Consider the following 21708-nt stretch of genomic DNA (forward strand, 5'->3'; position numbering starts at 1 on the left):
TGAACATCCCGATCTTCCGATGTCGCAATCAGAACTCGATGTTTTCAAAGCTCTCGGCAAAAACTAAACACAGGCGTTCTCAGGAGACACCAGGCCAAAGGAATGTTTCCAGGCGGCCCCGATCTCGCCCCTCAAAGCGTGGGACGGGAAAGGCCGCGCCACAGGAAATAGCTGAGGGCTGCCAGAGGCCATCGGAGGCCGCCCGGCTCGCAGGGCCAGGCCGCGCTCCCGCCCGCTCCCGCCCGCCCGGCGGCGCCCGCCGCAATCCGGGTCCCGCCGCAGGCCGGGCCGGCCCCTTCCGGCGCGCAGCCGGGGCCATGGCGCTTTTACGGCTGCTGCTGCCGCGGGGGCTGCGGGCGTCCGTAGGCCGCCGCTTCCCGCTCGGCCCCTCCGGCTGCCGGCGTCTCCGTGCCGCCTCAGCCCGCCGGGACGCACGGCCTCCGCGCACCGCGACCATGGAGCAGCCCGGAGCGGGTGAGGCGGCTGGCTGCCCGGCGGGCCCGGGGCGGTCGGAGCCGGCGCGGTGCTCGGCCTCCCGGAGGGCCGGGCCTGTGGCGGGCCGGGGCTGTGGCGAGCCCGACCCCCGGCGGCCACGCTCGCTCGGGTCGCGTTTCTCCCTCTGCGGGGACTCGGTGTAGCACTGGGGAGCGGTGCTGGTGAATGCGCTTTGGGAACGGTGCTGCCTGGGCCGCGGAGTTTTAAGGCACGCGTTGATGCGACTGGAGGCGAGGCGTGTGAAGCCTGCCCCATTTCACGTTTGTTTTCCCTTTTCTGTTCTCGCGTTCCTTTACGCCAGTGAGTTCTTGCCAACACATTCGACCCCAGAGGTTTTGGCGTAGTAACCCAAACCCAGAACCATCTCCATTTTATTTTCTATGATGAGAATCGAAATCCTCGAATTGGCAGACCGTTTCGTGTAGGATTTTATTCCGGGTTGGAAACGACCGATTTAAAAGTGGCGCCCAGGCTTTCCTAGCTCCCAGAGTGGATTTCCGACTTGGGTCAGCAGTGGCGGCAAAGTGAACTGTGTGGGCCGAGCGAGGGCGGGATCTGGTGAAAGGGATCAAGAACCAATTAGAGGAAACTTACACAACAATGGGTAGTGCCAATAGGATGATGAAGGGCTCCTGGGCAGGTGCCTAACCAGTGAATTAGGGAGCTGCATCCTAGGAAGGGCGTTGTGAAAGCGAAAGTTACATCTCAGTACTTGCGCTGCCACTGCCCTTGCAATTCAGGATCCTGTCAGTGTACCTAGGACAGTCGGGTCTTTTCAGTATGCATGCTGTATTAAGGAGGTTTAAAGTGATTCGGAAAGTTATCTCCTCTTTTCCTTCCTTTTCAGATATTACAGTGTTGTCCATTTCTCCTCAGTAATTTGGATTGTACTCCTTTGATTCTTTTTGATGAGGAAAAAACCAGAGAGTGGAGGTCAGGTGACTGGCTGAGTAGCAAATACTTCTCAACATCCATCCAGATGCAGGAAGCTACCATTTTTATTAACTAAGCCACCACTAGTGGATGGCCTTTTGTAAAGCTTTAACCCGGCAAAGCGATTGGAGAGAGATGAAGCTGAATAAGATTGTATTTTGTTGCCCAAAGAGAAAACTTGTGCTTGGCGTGCCAACAGGCCAACCGTGTATCATAGCTGACGTGATCGGACCTCAGTCATATCCTGAAATGCAGCTGTATCAGAGTGTTAGCTTATGTTTACATACATGGTTTTATAATGTATCTTTGACATGTGAGAAGCTGTTTTTCTTATAAAAGTCATATCCAAAAGCATTCGAATAGAGGAAATGGGAAACATACAAATATATTTCATTTAGCTGTGCCAGCTTTACGGTTAATCTATATCCTTTAGCTTTCCCCTACATAATTGCAACTCATGGAGCAGATGCAATTATGGAAGAACTTTTTAAAAAAAGATTTATTTATTTTTATTGCAAAGTCAGATACACAGAGAGGAGAGATAGAGAGGAAGATCTTCCATCCAATGATTCACTCCCCAAGTGACCACAATGGCCGGTGCAGTCCCTATTTGAAGCCAGGAGCCAGGAACTTCCTCCAGGTCTCCTATGTGGGTGCAGGGTCCCAAGGCTTCGATTGCTTTCCCAGGCCACAAGCAGGGAGCTAGATAGGAAGTGGAGCTGCCGGGATTGGAACTGGGGCCCATATGGGATCCTGGCGTGTTCAAGGCAAGGACTTTAGCAGCTAGGCCACCGCGCCGGGCCCTTGGATTAACTTTTAAAAAATATTTGCTGTAAAGCTCTTTGCCCTTGTTGCAGTTGCCATAACCAGTAGTCAAAGTCGTCTTGGGAGTGAATATGTTTTGTTTAACCATTTCCTTGTTTAGTAAGTTTTTACACTTCTTTTTTTGATGCCATTGGTTTAAGCAAATCTGTGGTCAGTCTAGTCTGTTTGGACACACGTGATAGACAGCCCTAGGTTAGAGCAAGCACTGACAGGCTCCCCAGGATTCCCTATTGCTTTCTGAAAGCAGCAGCTCAGGTTACAGTGCAGGCCTGGCAGGGTGCTGGGAAGGGTAAGTCATGGAGTGCTTGGGTTCAAACTCCAGTCCCATAACTTGTTAGTTCCTTGATTACAAGTCTGTAAAATGAGTATTTGCTAATGGCATGGGCATGTGATTTAATCACGTTACTCTGAAGTGCCTGGCTCAGAATTCAACTTTCACCATGAGCTAGTGTCCACTGCATGTTGATGTTAGCAATGCAATTAGTTGTGTACTTTTTCTTCAGGTTTGCACAAAAGGGGAAACTTTAACTACAGTTTGACCAAATTTTAGGAGACTTAAAAACACTTAAGGCTTAATTAAATGTGGTCTGAACGTAGTTGAGGTGCTTTACTTAAGGGTTGGTTATTTTAGAACAACTTTCCAAAAGGCCAAATGGTTCTTGTTTCTGATGAACCTTTGTCCAAATGCTAGAGCTTTGATAAATGGAGGCAGATTCTCCGTGTGCGAAAGCGCGAACGATTATTTCACGGAACAGCCAACTAGCAGTTCTTTGAAGACTTCACTTGACAGTGGCACTCTTTTTCTTTTTCTTTTTTTCCTTTTGAGTGAACAAGTCCTGTCTAGAAATTGCCTCAGTTATTCTATGATTTAATAGCAAATAGTTTGTGTTTCACATTCTATACTCCTTCATTATTTATTTTTATTTTGATTATTTTTTAAAAATTTGAGTGGCAGACAGAAAAGACACACACTCACAGCTCTTATGTGCTGGCTCGCTACCCAAATCCCTTAACCACAGAGTTGGCCTAGGGCCCAGCAAGAAGCTTGGCCCTCAGTCCAGGTGTCCCGGGTAGGTGGCAGGAACGCAGTTACTTGAGCTGTTGCGGCTGCATTTCAGGAAGCTGGTTAGAATTCTGTCAATTCTGATGTAACATTACCTTTGAGTTTATTATGCTTTATTTAGCAGTATAAATAATGTTGGGCAAGTCATGCTATATTTTAATATTTATTTTTATGTCAAATGGGCTGTTTGTCCCTTTGTGTTATTCATCCAGTGGAAATGCAGCAGATGTGATAATACTAGACTAATGGTAAACACTGAACATTATTTTTAGTGGGCATTGACATAGTTGCATTGCAGTGTAACCTGAATGATTTATTAAGCACTCCAGAAGTATACTTAGCAAAAATTTATTGAGCACCTATAGAAACAGTAGCTCAAAGGAGACTAAGGCAAGGCCCTTAAAGAAGTAGGGTACCACTCTTATGCTAGGGTGAAATTATGGAAAGTTCCCCCATTCATTTTCAAAAGTGTTCTGGTTTCAGTAGTAAATTATAAGGTCGCTTTGATCATGGAGTCCAATGCAGGACAGACAAGTGAATGTCTGTAACATAATGCATTGCCTGGGGAGATTGTATTGTCAATTGCAGGCCACAGAATCAGGTCCATTTTCCCCGATGAAATGGAAGTCTGATCTGAGTTTTGCCTTTGCAGTTGGTTGTTCTCATCCATTGACACAGTCTTTAGTCTGCTCTAGAATCAGGAACTGGAGAAGTGGAAGGGGACCTTTGAGGAAAAACGCCCCCTTGTACATTGGAGTCACTCTTACGACTTTATTTTTGACTTTGTTTATTAACTTGAAAGGCAGGGGTGGAGCGAGAGAAGGAGAGAGAGAGAGAGAGCACGTGAAAGCGAGCTTTCATCCCTAAATGGCCACAATGGCTAACACAGGGCCAGGCTGAATCCAGGAGCTCGGGACTCCATGTTGGTGCCCTAAGTGGGCGATAGGGACCTAAGCACTTGGGCTGTCTTCTGCTGTTCTCCCAGGTGTTAGTTGGATCTGGACCTGATCTGGGATTCCTGTATCCAACTGCAGTGATCTAACGTGGTACAACATGTGCTTCTCTGTGGGACTCTAAGGAATCCAAGCATGGCTTGATCCCTAGAGAGTTCAGTATGCTTAGCACTGAATGGGGCCCTGAGGCTGGTAATTTTCTGAAGGCTTTCAGTGCCTGTTAGTGTGCAGTTACCGTCATCACCCTTGTTACTGCCCTAATCTCCCTAGCTATAACCAGAATCACTCATGTTTGCTGTTTGAGCCCAGGATGAACTGTAAAAGTTAGACTATATCCAGAACTTTTTTACTTAAAAAGAATTTCCTCCTTTCTTTCAAAATGTCTCATTGGAGTTTTCAGAAGTCAGTTTCCTGCGTTCCAAATGTTGCCAGCAATCCTTATTTGTGAGTGGCACATAGACTTGGAAGCTAGCTAGTATTGATGTCTGTTTTAAATGGATTCGTTTCATGTCACCAAATTCTTCGCTTGAGAATAGAGAAAAAACAGCAGTTAGGTTTCATCTCTTTGATTTTTTATTCAGCCTGGTTCATATTTTAGTGCACACATACTCTTAGTGCTAGCTTTTTATGTGTGATTGGCATGGTCAGTGATGATCCTTTATGTGTAACAGCCTGTGTCCATAAGTCTGTTTGATGTCTATTTGATCTCCTCATGTTTAAGTCTAAACTGTGTGAAGACTGAAAGACACTTGATTTATGCTCATACTTTTCAAATGCTTATAAGTTTATGAATATGCTCATTTGTTAGATACTTTATATTTCAGGCACTCAGGCACTCCCTAATTTTTTTTTTAATTTATGTACATGGTTCTCACTGTTTTGTTTTAAAAAATATTTATTTGAAAGAGTGATAGAAGAGAGGAAGAGACAGAGATGCTGCTTAATTCCCCAAAGTGGCTGCAGCAGCTAGGGCTGGATCAGTTTGAACAGTGGCTTGGAAATCCCTCCAGGTCTGCTCCGTGAGTGGCAGGAACTCAAGTACCCGAGCCGTCATGTGTTACTTCCTAGCACGTTAGGAAGGAGTTGGATTGGAAATAGAGTAACTGGCACTGCAGTATAGGATGTGCAGCTTGATGGATTATACCTCAGCACCCTAAAATTTCAACTGTAATATAAATAGTACCACTATTAAGTACACAGTATTACTTTTGGGGGGCATTGAATTGGACTCTCTGTATATCCGCCTTTCCAATGAAAAAATAATAAAAATAAATCTTTAAAAATGCTATAACTGAAAACTCAGTGCTCCCAAGTATGAACATGCGGAGGACTTTGATCCAAAGAAGCAGGCTTAAGGATTCTCTGCCACTGCTTCCTCTGCCACCACTGGTTGTCTCTAATCCAGTTTTCCTGTTTGCTCCCCCCCCCCCAAAAAAAAAACATCAGGGTCTCTTCGTTTCAGGTTCTCTTAGGTATTTCTAAGGAATGCACTTGTCTTGGTTTCTGTTCCTGAAATTTTGTTAGCTTGAGGAAGTAGTCACTGAGATCATTGTCATCACACCTGCCTTGATGAGGTGATCTGTCCTGAGGGTTGAGTTTTCATTTGCCTAGCAAGATAGCCTTTCTTCCCAGTGTGTTTCACCTTCCCAAGATGGGTGACTACCTCCTTCAGAGTGCAGAGGGATGTTGTTCTGGGCCGTCAACTGTTCTGATTCCTTCGTCCTATGCAAAAATAATTTACCTATTCTTTAAAATTGCCTACGCATACCTTTCTTCCCTATGAAGAGGGTACTTAAGCTGCAACCATCTGGCCCTTCTGTTGAATTTTGTGCTCTGGGCAGTTCCTATGTAGTTTTACATGAATAAGTTGGCCCTTTTCTCTTGTAAATCTGTTCATTGTTAGTTTATTTCAGCAGATTCTAAAAAACAGAAGGGAATTCTGTTTGCTCACATAATATGAACAGTAATAGAGATGACTCAAGTCAAAGCAAGCAAAATTTAGCTCAAAGATAAATATCCATTTTGATTTTTATTTGAAAGGCAGATACAGAAAGAGATGGAGAGATAGCTTCCATCCAGTGGTCCATTCCTCAGATGCTGTAACAGCTATAACTGGGTCAGATCAAAGCAAGGATCCAGAAGTCAAACCAGATGTCCTACTTGGCTGGCAGGGACCCAGGTGCTTGACTGTCATCTGTTGCATTACAGGTGCTTCTTAGCAGGAAGCTGGGTCAGAAACCGAGAACTAGTACACTGTTACGGGATGCAAGCAGCCCAAGCCGTGACTAAAACAAGTGGTAGCTTAACCCACACACTTGTGCCAACACATAGGCTTTTTTGTGATTGATTATGGCCTACCATAGTATTTATTACTTGTATGTGAAAGTGTTTTGTTGGAATTATATTTGAAAATAGAGCGATATAATAGATTCAAATAGATGAGTATTGAAGTATCTTGAGTTATAAATTAGTTCTTAGTAAATCTTATTGTAAATATCCCAGGATTATTTTCAATGGTAGTTTCACTATTTGTCTCTATCACCAAAGATAATGGTAGTGGGGAAACCACCAGCTGGTAGATTTAGCAAATAACTGTCTTAGTTTAAACAGATACCTGTTTTCCTTTACCTTCCACCCGAGACACATTGTTTTCTCACCCAGAACAAGAAAATAAAACAAAAACTAAATAATAAATGGGGATTTAGTATTGGTATATGACCATGAAAGAGCACTTAGGGAAATTGTAAGATCATTTGTTTTTTATGAGACTGACACGCTGCCTACTGCGCTAAGGAGGCAACTGATCATTTGTTTTTTAATAATTGAAATTCCAGAAAAGCATGTTTAGAGTCACATATTTTAAACTGAATTTAAAATGTTAAGTATGACAATGGAAACAGTTTAAAAGTCTCTTCAAGAAAAAAGTCATAGCTTATACAAATGAGAATCTAGAAATGGTCTATTCAAAAACCAATGTGAAAAGATCGAGTGTATTTTCAAAAGGTATGTGGAAAAAGTGCAGTTTTATTAAGAAAAACACAACTGCAGGTAACCTTGAAAGTTATTCATCAGTTTTTATTGTGCCTTGAGTTGGATGCTGTGCTCTAGAAAGTTATTCAAGCTTTAGATGTTTGTTTAATATGAAAGTGGATGTAGAAAATATATACCAGTGTATGAATAATGCTAATGTAGATAGATTTACAATATATTTGAATGGAATTATAAATTTCTTAACACTTAGTAACATTGAATTCAGTTGAGTAGTTTTGTTTAGGATGTGAGCTGAAAAGTAAGTTAAATAATACAAATTTCTCTTGTGATATATTAAAGGAGGAGTAAATCCCAATGAGGATGAAAATGTGTCAAGAAAGGAAATATCAGAAGAATTTGAAATGGATACTGTGGATTCTTTGATAGACATGCCATTTGCTACAGTAGATATTAAAGATGCTTGTGAAAGTAAGTACTTTATTCTCATAAGTATTTACTGAGGAAAAACAAATAATAAATGTAATTATATGTAGTACTTTAATTAAAACATTGATTTTAAATACATGTCATATTTTGAATTTTGGTTGTTAATTATGATCTGTGTCTCTGTTGTCAAACCTGCCATGGAATATATGAAGGCAGCACAACAAATTTGGGGTCCAATCATTCTGTAGTTTATGAGCTGCTTCTGAAAATCGTGGGTGAGATCATCTGATGGCTTAGCGCCTCTTTCAGCTTATCTGGAGCCAGTGGCAATCTCAACAATACCCCATCGTCTGACAGCTTCTTCCTGACTGATAGACACTGCTTGTCTAGGCCTTTGGAGGATCTATCAGTGAATAAGACAGGCACTGACCTGCCCTCCTGGTGCCCAACAGAACTTTCCATTATTGGCATTACTAGATCAGTTCAGTCCTCGAGAGCTCATATAGTTTAGAAAGACTAAATGATTACTTGTTTGACAATCTGCTGAAACTATATAAATATCCAAATCTAAATTTCATGTCATAAAAAATAATAGCATATGTTATGTTTGGGGTTGCCTCCGCTGTAAATGTGACAGATTGGGCTGTTACGCTTGTGAATAGCAAAACAAAGGAAAGCATCAATGTGTTCAACACAAGTATTTATTGCTGATGTACTCTCTGCCTCTCGCTTGTTGTTTTACGTGAAGCTTCATTGTGACTTGATAGGTTGTTATCATGACTTCAGGCTTCATGAGACTTTATTTAATTCAGTCTCTTCATTTTGAGAAAATGGAAACTTACAGAAATTAAGTACATTCACTAAATCCGTACAGTTGAAAGGCACCAGTTACAGTATCTATGATTCCTGATTCTTTAGTCATTTCTTGGAGGACTATTGATTGGATTCCTGGAAAATGCCAGGAATTGTGCCATGAGTCCTTGGCTGTCAAGCAGGCCGGAGCTTATTAGAAAGCCAACACATTAACAGCCATAATTTCATAAGGCAGCTGCCATGCAGGATGCGTGGGGGAGGAGGGTGCCCAGGAAGGCTGTTCAGAGGTTTGGAGGGTAAAAGCAAGACACTTTCAGAATCCTGGAGAGCAAATAGGAGTTCCATAGCCATGGCATCCTTACAGCTGTGCTGATGAGAAGTCTAAGGGACTAGAGAGAAGCAAGGAAGTAGTTTTGGGGCGTGTTTTCCATTCTTGTTCTGACAGTGAGCTGCTTTTTCAGTGTTTGGGCGTCTGGGGACCGGGGCGTGCTTCATATGACTAGGATTGTTTTCCTGCAGTGGCGTATATATATTTTACCAAAGAGATGAGGTTATCCATGTATATCAGAGGCCCGGGCCAGTCATAGAAGCCTGTTTTAACTCTGTGGTGATACGCCACTTTTTCATAGTCCAGATCTTCATAAGTTAAAAGTGTTTTGGATTTGGGTTAGATTCACGAGAACACAGATTTCAAATTTCAAGCTCCAGTGTACACATGGGAAGTAAACAGGAAACTGTGTTTTAAGTTTTAGTTATTTCCTTTTTTGCTCATTTGACTTTGGACATTTAAACTGTAAACTGGGCTTCTTTAACTGTAAAATGTGGATAGTAATTCCCTCCCACTTACCTCATACTGTTGCTGTCAACAGAGATATATGTGCAAAAAATAGTTAACATATTTATAAAATATTTGCAATATACCTCTTAGCTTTTCAGGAACAACTTACTGTCTCATTTTTATGATGAGGTTACTAAAACAACAAGGACCAAGTGGCAAAATCCTTTGCAAATGGGAAACTACTAATTTTTGTGAAGTTTTAAATAGAAATGTAAAAAAAAAACCCAAGTGTTTTCTTGTTAGCCATTAAGCCTTAATATATATATAATAATAGTTTTTCTGCCCCAAATAAAAAATAGCCAACTTGTGGTATGAATGAACTCGATTAGGCTTTCTTTTGTGTTTGGTACCTTGTCACTCCACTGGCCTGCAGTAGATACCCAAGTTATCAGGTTGTGCTAGTTGCCTGTGGTTCCTTCAGTTTTCTTTGGCGAATGGAAACTGAGTTATCTGCCAAAGAAGTCTTGCCAATAGAAATTTTGGCATAGTGAGGAGGAAAAGAGTGCTAACAAGGGCATTGTGAGAAGGGAATCTTTGCCAGTGAGAAAACTGCTGGGATGCTTAGTTCAGTGTCCATAAGCTGCCAGTGTGTTAGCTTTTAAGTGAGTTTAGGTGACATGAGGTCTGGTTAGCTGGAATGGGTCTTTACAACCTTTGCTGGTTAGCTTTGTAAGAAGAATATTTTATTAGAGTTATATATTAGAATATTAGATCTACTACACTGTAGATACTAGAACTAAACATACATTGGAATATAAGAGTCTGTTAGAGACAAAATTTCAAAATAAAAGTTAAGAAAAAGTTTTTAGAGATAACTGGTGAGGAAGCAATACAACCTGGGTACATCTTTGTCTCCCTTTGGGTCCTGTTTTAGGAGAAAATCCAGCATTAGTGCGTGTTTGACTGGGACCTTGGTGAATTTCTGCTCTTTACAAGGGAAGTGTCGTGGGTCTTATTAGAGAGCCAGCACCCATCCTGCCATCCAGAGCCCAGGAGGAGTTACTGTTATGTCTGAAAGTTGAATGGGTAGCTGTCATAGACAGTCATTCCGCTAACTCAATCCTCTTGCATTCATTGGCTGCATATTTTTAAAGATGAACTTTAACCTTGTTTAACTGTTTCATTTCCTGTGTAACTGGTTTTAAGAAAAAGCGAGGACAAGTGTTTAACGTTTTCCCCTTAATCTTTAGATATTTAAAATAATACTTCTACAGAAGCTTCCACAGGTGACCTGTGAGTTTCTGGCTTACTTTCTTTTTAGTATAATCATGAACTGATGGATTTAAACATACTTGTTCTATTTCATACCAACGAAATTGCACAGATAGTTCCGTCCTGGGCTACGTTAACCTCAGAGAGCTCTTGACACGATCCTAGGAACTTGTCCAGGCTTCTCTTACACATGATGTGCCACAGGTCTAGAATGTGTGATTTCTCCATGGGATGTGCAGTTTTTAAGTTCTCAGACAAGTAAATGCACTAATGAGATTGTTAGAAAATGTCCTGTGGTTCTCTAGTACAGACTCCTCGGGAATGGCCTCAGCACAGTTACCTTCCCAGCAGCCCCTGCTCTCCCCCCTTCCCATTGGTAGAGTGCTTACTTCCGCAGGACAGGTTGATAACTGTTGGAGTCTCAATATCCTCACATGGAATTAACCTTGTATTTTAAATTAGGCAATAAAATGTAAGAGGAGGGGTACTGGGAATTTTCTTAATGCTTAAAACTGTAGTTTTACTTCATATAACCTGTGTTTTGCTTTTGAACATTTGCTTTTCAATGTTGTATTAATGAACTTTTCAGTATAAAAAAATACCTGGGGGATGCCCATCTTAAAAAAAAGAAAAGGGGACAGGCATTGTGGTCGAGTGTCTTAAGGTCTGCCACCTGTGACAGGGACATCTCTAGTGGGTGCTAGCTGAAGTCCATTTCCCATTCAGATTCCTGATAATCACCCGGTAAAGCAGTGACCGAGTGCTTGGGCTTCTGCCACACATGTGGGAGACCTGGGTGGAGATTTAGGTACCTGGATTTGGCCTGGTGCAGCCTGAGCCCTTATACTTGTCTCGGGAGTGAACCAGTAGATGAAAGAGATCTTTTTCTCTGTTTCTCTCTACTCTGTGTAACTCAACCTTTCAAACAAATAAATAAAGGTTAGAGGCTTAGCCTACTATGCCACATTGCCAGCCACTATATCTGTATATGTGTATGTATACACACACACACATAATTTTTTTAAAAAGAGAGAAATGGTTTAGTTGGGCAAAAAGTTGTGAAAGTTCAGTTTCACAGTCTACAATCAAGTGGGCAATTTTGATTTGATCCCATGGGGTGATGTAGAACATCATGTTTCAAGAGGGAAATGTGTCTTTCTCTCCTGTAAAGCTACAGTGATTTAGGGTCCGGTGTGGCAGCGCAGTGGTTAAAGCCTTTGCCTTGCACTCGTTGGGATCCCATATGGGCACTGGTTCTAATCCTTGCAGCCACACTTCCCATCCAGCTCCCTGTTTGTGACCTGGGAAAGCAGTGGAGGACGGCCCAAAGCCTTGGGACCCTGCACCCACATGGGAGACCTGGAAAAGCTCCTGGCTCCTGGCTTCGGATTGACTCAGCTCCAGCTGTTGTGGCCACTTGGGGAGTGAACCATCGGATGAAAGATCTTCCTCTCTGTCTCTCCTCCTCTCTGTATATCTGACTTTCCCATAAAAATAAATCTTTCTTAAAAAAGGTACAATGATTTGATATTTGCCCCAGTTCAATCTAGTCCCTTGCCAAACACCTTCTCTGAAAGTACTGTAATGGTTTCTCTCTACCATCTTAGTATAAATAACATGAATACTTTGGGAACTAGATCTTTAAAACATGTGTCTTTGGAGGATATTTACCATTTAAACCAATATACAGTCCATAAGAGATATTATATTTCATTTTAAAGAACTCCTCATTTTCCATGTTTATAGATCGCACAAGTGGTCTGAGTGAATGATAAACCACAGCTACCATATACATAATCTGTTGCCCTTTGGAATCTTTTAAATCATATTTTGAAAAGATTTTTACTTATTTTTACTGGAAAGTCAGATTTTACAGAAAGTAGGAGACACAGAGAGATCTTCAATCCACTTGTTCACTCCCCAAGTGGCTGCAATGGCCAGAGCCGATCCGATCTGGAACCAGGAACCAGGAGCCTCTTCCGAGACTCCCACATGGGTACAGGGTCCTAAGACCTTGGGCCGTCCTCGACTGCTTTCCCAGGCCACAAGCAGGGAGGCAGAAGGGAAGTGGAGCATCTAGAACATGAAGAGGCACCCATATGGGATCCTGGCACATGCAAGGTGAGGACTTTAGCCACTAGGCTACCATGCCAGGCCTGTAAATCATTTTGGTAATACAGATTTCTTTCCCTAATTGTGCTAATTCAATGTCTGGTCACTATAGCTGCTAATAATATCTCTTATTTTGAAACAGAACTAAATTATTTTGTGTATCAGTTCACTTTATTCTCAAAAAGAACTTTACCATGTATTATTACTCTTCTCAAATTCAGAGAGATGATGCTGAAGGAAGGAAGGCCTATGTGACTCATTGAAGAACACACAAGGAGTGTGAGAGCCAAGATTCCAAACCTTAGCTAGTTGTATTAAAAGTTCAGGCCCCGGCGGCGTGGCCTAGCGGCTAAAGTCCTCGCCTTGAATGCACAAGGATCCCATATGGATGCCGGTTCTAATCCTGGCAGCTCCACTTCCCATCCAGCTCCCTGCTTGTGGCCTGGGAAAGCAGTTTAGGACGGCCCAAAGCTTTGGGACCCTGCATCCGTGTGGGATACCTGGAAGAAGTTCCTGGTTCCCGGCTTCAGATCGGTGCAGTACCGGCTGTTGCGCTCACTTGGGGAGTGAATCATCGGACGGAAGATCTTCCTCTCTGTCTCCTCCTGTATATATATCTGACTTTCCAATAAATAAATAAATCTTTAAAAAAAATTAAGTTCATTTCCAGGTACCAATTATTAGCATCATGTGGAGGTGGACTAGGGCTAAAAATGTGTCCAAAGTATAGTGAAATATATATGTTGCTTCATTAACATATTTTGGCTTCTGTTGAAAAGTGGTGTATAGTTCATTTTAATGCAATCAATGTGGATCTTTACTTAGATATCTAAAATTACAAGTGGTTCAGCAGCATACTGATTTCATTTTCTTTATTAAAACTGCATTAGAAGAGAAATCTAATGGCTTCGTGTATGAAGTGATTTAGATACCTCATAACATGAATGAGAATGCTATGATCTGTCAGCAATAGAATTTATGAAGTTCTGCCAAGTGCAGATGTATAAAAGAAGCTAATAACTTATATTTTATATATATATATGTATATATATTATATATAATCTTACAGAGATTGGTCACTTAGTTACTGGGCACACTGATGACAAATGTACAAAGCCACCAAGTAATCTTGCCTTAAATCATGGTATAGTCTGATTTTTACTCAGGACCCCTTGCATTTACTTTACTTCTCTAGATTGCAAAGATAAATGCTCTGTTTTTGGGAACAGCTCCTGCGTTAGAAGGAGTAAATTACTACTTAAGACATTTCAAAGTATTTATTATTATTATGTCAAAGTGCAAAGAGAATGAGAACATCTGTCGTTACCCTGTGGCTTTATGTGTAGTTTTAACCAGTTACACAAGTCCTCAGAGGAGCAGCAGGTGATATGGGAGAATGTCCACTAGAAGGACAGTGAAAGAGCCAAGACCCCAGACATGACTGACAGCAGTTTTCACAAAGGTGTTTTTTTTCTTTCAATTCTTTTATCAGGTATAAAAGAAGCTATGTAGCCCCATCAGAGTACATAGGTGTTCAGGTTTAGGGCTGTAGGCTGAGCCCAGCCTTTTCTTGGAATCCGTTTTAAGATGTGTGCAGGTGGTCATTATGGTCTTCTGGAGTTTTCCTCAAAGACGAAACCAATGCCTGCTGGGTTGAATGTAAGACAAAATGGCCCATCCCTTTCCCTCCCAAGAAAAAGAACTGCATTTGAATTCTTAACAGTATCTGTGAGGCACTGTATTTTGATCAGTAGACAACTGTTGGGGAACACAGCCTAGAAACTGTTAATGGTAGATTTGCATGCAAACGAAAGTCCTTAATCTGTGAAAAAAAGAGACAATAGGTTTTCAAAAGATTTAGTTTATTTATTTGAAAGGCAGAATTACAGAGAGAGAAGGAGAAACAGAAAGAGATCGTCCATCTGCTAGCTCACTCCCCAAATAGTCACAATGACCTGTGCTGGGCCAAACTGAAGCCAGGAGCCAAAAACATCTTCCAGGCCTCTCAAATGGGTGCAGGGCCTGAGGCGCTTGAGCCGTCCTCTGCTGCTTTTCCATGTCATGAGCATGGAGGCGGATCCGAAGTGCAGCAGCCTGGTCTCCAACCAGCACCCGTATGGGATTCTGGTGCCACAGGTTAACCCACTATGTCATGGTGCTGGCCCCAGGGAGAATGGCTTTTCACAGGGATTTGACACCTCCTTCTGAGAGCATAACTTCTCAGAAAATTGGGAGCGCTATAAAGTGAAATATTTTAATAAATGTGTATTACTTATGAATCAGGGTAATACAGTTTTTTCTCTTATTGTTGCTTTATGTTTAGAGTCTTTAAGCCTTCCTTTCTGTTTGGTCATAAAACATGTAGTAGTTTATTATGAATGATAGTCATTTCACTGCACTGTGAAGTGTATCACTTATTGATTCTGTTTTGGTACTAGCTTTCCAACCAGCCTTTATCCTCCCTCTCATACTCTTGGTCTTTGCTAATCACTGTTTCTTCTGATTAATTTTTGTTTAGCTTTCACATATGAGAGAGAACACACAGTGTTTGTCTTTCTGTGTCTAGTTTATTTCACTGATCCTGATGTCAGCCAACTCCCTCAGTTTCTTAATTTACAAAAAGGTATGGAGTAAAATGTGTTAGTTGTATTTTGTCTAGGCCAGTTGAACTTGAATATTCATATAAATTTTCCAATTTTAAGTCATTATCAATTTTTTAAAAGATTTATTTTTTTTTTATTACAAAGTTAGATATACAGAGAGGAGGAGAGACAGAGAGGAAGATCTTCCGTCCGATGATTCACTCCCCAAGTGAGCGCAACAGCCGGTACTACACCGATCTGAAGCCGGGAACCAGGAACTTCTTCCAGGTATCCCACACAGATGCAGGGTCCCAAAGCTTTGGGCTGTCCTAGACTGCTTTCCCAGGCCACAGGCAGAGAGCTGGATGGGAAGTGGAGCTGCCAGGATTAGAACCGGCATCCATATGGGATCCTTGTGCATTCAAAGCGAGGACTTTAGCCACTAGGCCACGCTGCTGGGCCCAGTCATTATGAATTTTATACATTCTTTCTTCTCAAAGAATTTATATTGAAACTGGCTGGTTTATGATAAAATACATAAATCACTATGAACATCATCAGTGTCTTGTGAACAAGTAATGTTAACTTTGGAATAATTAAGTATTTGAATTGACTTGATGAGATAAGATACTTTTAAGTATTTATGACAAGATTGAGTATGACAAGATTTATGCTTATTTTAAACACATAACACACACACACACACACACACACACACACACACACGAGCCTCTTTGCTATTTCTTAATTTTTCTCCCAGGACCTAAAACTTTTTAGACAACAGCTTTACAGAAGATTTCCTTTTCCTTTAAAAAATAAAAAAAACCCACAGGCATAATTAGGCAGAAATATAGGTTTGATCTTCCCATTATCTTTAACTTTTTTTTTCCTTAGCATATAAGCAAATGGCAGTAAACTTTACAAAGAGTTACAGAAGAGTTCCCAAGAGGTGTTTTCCTGCAAGCTCAACTAACTAAAACAATTTCTTAATAATAGGGAGGAATTCATTTGCTATCTAAAAGGTAGGTCTTTTTTCCCTTCTACCAGACAATTCCTTGTGAAAGTATTGGAGAGAGGATCCACTTATAAGTGCTTCCATACCAAAAAGAGGTTTTAACACTCTTTACAACTAATAATCTGCTGCATTTTCAACTCAGGGGAATGTAAAACTATGCCCTTTTCAGAACCTTAGTGAAAACAAAAGGAACAAAACCCCAAAATGTGGCAATGACAACAAAATCATCGAATTCTAATTCAGATGATGACTAACACCTTTTACCTAGTAGCTAAGTCTCCAAAGACTCAGACAAGTAGAATGAATTTTAGCGTCCCTTTTATAATGATTTGAATTTCTGTGCTATCAAAATTTTATTTTGCCTATAGACAGGTGAGCAGAATGAAGTCAGGAGTAAAGGTTAGATACAGTTGTCTGTGTATTCTGTTGATTATTTCCTTGTTGTGCAAAGCTTCACATTTTGATATAATCCAAGCTATCTATTTTTACCTTAGTTGGCTGTGCATGTGTAATCTTAAAAATTGTTTCCTGTACTGATGTCCTGAATGATGTGTATCGCATAGGCTTTCTTCTAGTATTTTCATAGTTTTAGGTCTTAAAGTTAGGTTTTTGATCCATTTTGAGTGGATTTTTGTATAGGGTAAGGGCTTGACAGAACTACTTCAAGTCTTCTGCCTGTAGCTTTCCAGTCTCCCCAGCACCGTTTATTGAAGGGGCTGCCTTTTTTCTCATGTATGGTTTTGGCACTCTTGTCAAGCAACAGTTGGATGTAGAAGATGGAATGCATTTCTGGGAATTCTGTTGTTTTACATGTCTGTGTTTTTGCCAAGATCATGATATTCTGGTTACGATAGCTTCATAATGTATCTTGAAATCAGGCATTGTGATATGTGCAGCTTTTTGTTTTGTTTTTCTTTTTCAAGATTACTTTGACTACCTGGGTGATGTGTTCTTCTATAATACTTTTAGCATAGTTTTTCTAATTCTGTAAAGAATATTTTGATATTTTGATAGGAAAATACGATGTATTTAAAAATTTTAAAACATTCTCTTAAATTTTGCAACAAGTAGTATATAGTATGGTTTTGGCCAGTACTGAACTTTGGCAGTGCTACAAGAGTTCTAAAAGTCATGAATATATGTGCCCATAAACAACTATGTGTAAAAATGTGTTTTTGTAGAATTCTGAAAATTGTAGCAAGGAGGAAATAAAGCTTCTTAGTTATACTTTAAGTTGGGGTTAGCATACTGTGGTCCAGGTGTCAAATCTGGCTAGCACCTTTGTAAAGATAGTTTTATTAGAAAATCTATTTTTTATTATTATTTTCAATAGAACAGCTGAGCAATTAAGACAGAAATCTTAACATTGTAAGCAAAGCAAAAAATATTTATGTTCGACCAATTCCTGTTTTAGATTTGAAGCTGACAGCCATGTGTTCTTATGTTTTGCTGATTTTTTCTTACACATTTTATGTTTACATATATGAGACATATTATTTGATTTTCTCCCTCTAGTCACTGATGTACCTAAACTAAAATTAAAGATAAATAAAGAAAATGAGTGTATCAAGAGTAATCAAATAAAGAAGAGGAAAAGAAAAGGGGAAGATTATCAACCCAACTACTTCCTATCCATTCCGATTACCAACAAAGAGGTAATATATTTTTTAAGATTTATTTATTTTTATTGGAAAGTCAGATTTACAGAGAGAAGGAGAGACAAAGATCCTCCACTCATTGGTTAACTCCCCAAGTGGCCACAACAGAGTTAAGTTGATCCTGAAGCCAGGGGCCAGGAGTTTCTTCTGGCATGCAGTTTCAGGATCTGGAGGCTTTGGGCTATCTTCCACTGCTTTCCTAGGCCACAATCAGTGAGCTGGAATAAAAGTGGAATAGTTGGGACATGGGATCCCGGCTCATGGCAAGGTGAGGACTTTAGCCAGTAGGCTACTGCACCAGGACCAAAGAGATACTTTTTTTTTTTTTTAGACTTATTTATTTTTTTATTGGAAAGTCAGATACAGAGGGGGAGAGACAGAGAGGAAGACCTTCATCTGCTCATTCACTCCCCAAGTGGCCACAATGGCCAGAGCTGAGCCAATCCGAAGCCAGGAGCCAGGAGCTTCTTCTGGGTCTCCCATGTGGGTGTAGGACCCCAAGGCTTTCAGCTGTCCTCCACTGCTTTCCCAGGGCACAAGCAGGGAGCTGGGTGGGAAGAAGGGCCGAAAGAATTAGAACCAGTGCCTACATGGAGTCCCAGTGCATGCAAGATGAGGACTTTAGCCATTAGGCTACTGCACTGGGCCCCAAAGCGGTATTTTTTTTTAAGTCTTTTTTACTATGAAGTTTTATTCTAAGTTATATTTAAACTGTACTAAATGCTTGTCAGTAATCTTGCTTTTGTCTTCTAAGAGATTTTAGGGCCAGGTTACACAGAAGTTGGTGTTTAAATAGTAGAAATATAATTAAACTATCCTTTGGTTATTTGGGGGCTTAGCAGGAGTTTTCTTTTTTCATTTCGTTTTGTTAATCCAGAGTCTCAGCTCAGATGCCTTCATTGGTGACCCTCCGGGCTAGGCCAGTTACTTCCTATTTTCCTTGTTTCTTTTCTAATCTCCACTCCCTGGAGAGACTTTTATAGCTCTCTGGTTGTCATTTGTCATTGCTTCAACTTAACCATTGTCTTCCTCACAAGATCTAAGAGCTTTCATTTGCTTGCTTTGGTTTTATCTGAAAGGCAAGAGAAACAGTCAGATGGATTGTCCATGTCTGTTTCAGTCCCAACTGCCTGCGACAGCCCAGGTTGGGCCAGGCAGAAGTCAGTCTGGTCCAGTAATAGGTATGTACGCACACACAATGCAGAGTCGAACGTGAGCTCCTTTTTGTTTTGAAGGTTTATTTGTTTTTCATGGAATGCAAGATTTACAGGGAGGAGATACAGAGAGAAAGATACTTCATCTGTTGGTTAACTCCCCAAGTGGTTCCAATGGCCAGAGCTAAGCTGATCTGAAGCCAGTAGCTGTCATCTGGGTCTCCCACATGGGTTCAGGGTCCCAAGGCTTTGGACCATCCTCAACAGCTTTCCCAGACCACAGGCAGAGAATTGGAATGGAAGTGGAGCAGCTGGGATCTGAACTAGTGGCCTATGGGATTCCAGCACATGCATGGAGAGGACTTAGAGGACTTTAGCCACTAGGCTAACACACGGGACCCAAAGATGTGTTTCTGCCTTTCCAAGTTTATCCAGACTGCTGATATATTAAGCACAGTGTTATGAATGCTTGTTTCACTATATATGTATATATATTTTTAAACTCTTTTAAAAATATTTTATTTTATTAGAAGGGGAGACACCAACCTGCAGTGCACTGGTTTACTGCTCAAAAGCCTGGGGGATCATTCCAGGTTTCCCATGTAACTGGGAGGGAACAATTACGTGCTACCTCCGTGGGCGCTCATCTATAAGAAGCTGAAAGTAGGAACGGGGACTTGAACCCAGGCGCCACGATGTGTGCTGTGGGGTCCCTGGTGCCGTGTTTCTACTGTGTCAAGCAAGTACTCCTGTAGGCTTGACAGCAGGTTTTGTTTTAGAGGAGGTTGTGTGACAGGTTTCAAGTAATCTTGAAACAAAAACGATTTATTCCTTTCTTCTTAAATAACTTACGTGCATGTAAACAGCTGGGAGAGGTAACATACAGACATGGGTGGGGAACGCAGAAATTGGGCGAGATTGGGAGGTATGTTTTTTACCTTCTATGTGAGCATCTTTTTTATTTTTTTCTTTTAAAGTATCTGATGTTAATTTTGTTTTTAAACTACTTATGAGCTTTTGTGGGAAGTCCTGGGAAAAGCAGCACCATTTGTAACGTTGGTTCAATGGAAGACTGTATTCCAAGTTCCAATTAAGTGACCTCAAACAGGCTTTTGGAAGCTGGGACATGCACAATGAGTTGCTCTACTTCTGCCTTTTTACTTATTGACATCCAGTTTTAAAGAAAAAAGTATCCACAATCACACGGTTCTTTGATTTGAAACACATTTTTAGAGGGTTGAAATTCTGTATTGATGCAAAATGTTGATTCATATTTTTAGGAAATAAAAATCAGAAAATAATTAAAATGCCTGTATAAAATAATTCTAATAGGAAGCATATGAAAGTAATTCTCCATTAATTTCTGATGGCATCTTGGTTTTAAAATGATTTTAAATAGAATTACTTAACTATTTCCAGCTATATTTACCCACCTATTGGATTTTTCTGTTTGTTTTAGTTTAAATGTTTGTGCAGTTATTTATTTTTATCTGCTTGAATGGCAGATTGTCAGAGAGACAGAGAGGTATAAAAAGTTGTATTCTGGGCCCTAGCAGCTAAAGTCCTCACCTTGCACATGTAAGGATCCTATATGGGCACTGGTTCAAATCCTTGCAGCCACACTTCCCATCCAGCATCCTGCTTGTGTCCTGGGAAAGCAGTCAAGGATGGCCCAAAGCTTTGGGATCCTGCACCCACGTGAGAGACCTGGAGGAGGTTCCTGGCTTCGGATTGGCTCAGCTCTGGCCATTGTGGCCACTTGGGGAGTAAATCATCAGATGTAAGATCTTCCTCTCTGTGTCTCCTCCTCTCTCTATATCTGACTTTCCAACTATCCAATGATAATAAGTAAATCTTAAAAAAAAATAGTGTCTTCTGCTCACTTGTAAGCTTCTCAAATGGCTGAATCAGGCCAATGCCAGGAGTCTGACATTTCATCTGAGTCTCCCGCATGGGTGGCATGGGCACAAGCACTTGGGCCATCCTTGGCTGATGGACGGCATATCTTAGTAGGAGGTTACATTTGAGGCAAAAGAGCCAGGACTTGAACAGGCACTCAAGTTAACTTTGAAAAAAATACAAGGAAAAGTTAGAAGCTATTTGAAATAAGGAGTGTACTGATTTTTTTTTTTTTTCATTTGGGTGCTAGTTCCAGTCCTTGCTGCTCCACTTCTTGTTTAGCTCTCTGCTAATGTTCCTGGGAAGGCAGTGGAGGGTAGTGCAAGTATGTGGGCCCTGCACTCATGTGGGAGACCCAGAGGAAGCCCCTGGCTTCAGCTTAGGGATGACCCAGCCTTGGCCATTGATGGCTATTGGAGGCCATTTAGGGAGTGAACCAGTCGATGGGAATATCTTTCTCTCCTTCTCTCTCTTTAACTCTTCCTTTCAAATAGAATAAAATAAATTTTTAAAAAGGTTTGATTTTAGTATACTAATGAAAATAGGTGATTTTGCTCAGGAGCAAAAAAATATTTGTTCCATTTAATTCTGTGTTGTATCATTTTTGCAATGTGACATTTTCTACTGTCACCAATATATGAAACTAAATAAGAATGCATTCAGTTCTTTGCTAGAAAATAGTAATAATCATATTTGTTTTCCTGTGGTAAATAAAGACACATTCTTCTATTTGAAGTAT

General features: G+C 40.9%; 1 protein-coding gene across 5 annotated transcripts in view; it reads left to right on the forward strand.

Moving 5' to 3' along the window:
* The first annotated feature begins 455 nt into the window (after nucleotides 1-455).
* Nucleotides 456-21708, forward strand: part of AKAP7 (A-kinase anchoring protein 7) — a 128544-nt gene continuing 107291 nt past the window's right edge. For 2 of the 5 annotated variants that reach the window (XM_040965682.1, XM_040965683.1), the window contains exons 1-3: nucleotides 456-474; nucleotides 7600-7728; nucleotides 17774-17913. In XM_040965682.1, coding sequence (XP_040821616.1) covers nucleotides 456-474; nucleotides 7600-7728; nucleotides 17774-17913 — 288 coding nt within the window. Of the gene's footprint in view, nucleotides 475-839; nucleotides 1429-7599; nucleotides 7729-17773; nucleotides 17914-21708 lie in introns of those variants that run through there. The other 3 variants (XM_040965681.1, XM_040965684.1, XM_040965685.1) reach the window with 3 other exon arrangements.

The sequence above is a fragment of the Ochotona curzoniae genome, unplaced genomic scaffold (assembly GCF_017591425.1).
Source record: "Ochotona curzoniae isolate NIBS_2020 unplaced genomic scaffold, NIBS_Ocur_1.0 scaffold_3890, whole genome shotgun sequence".
NCBI lineage: Eukaryota > Metazoa > Chordata > Mammalia > Lagomorpha > Ochotonidae > Ochotona > Ochotona curzoniae.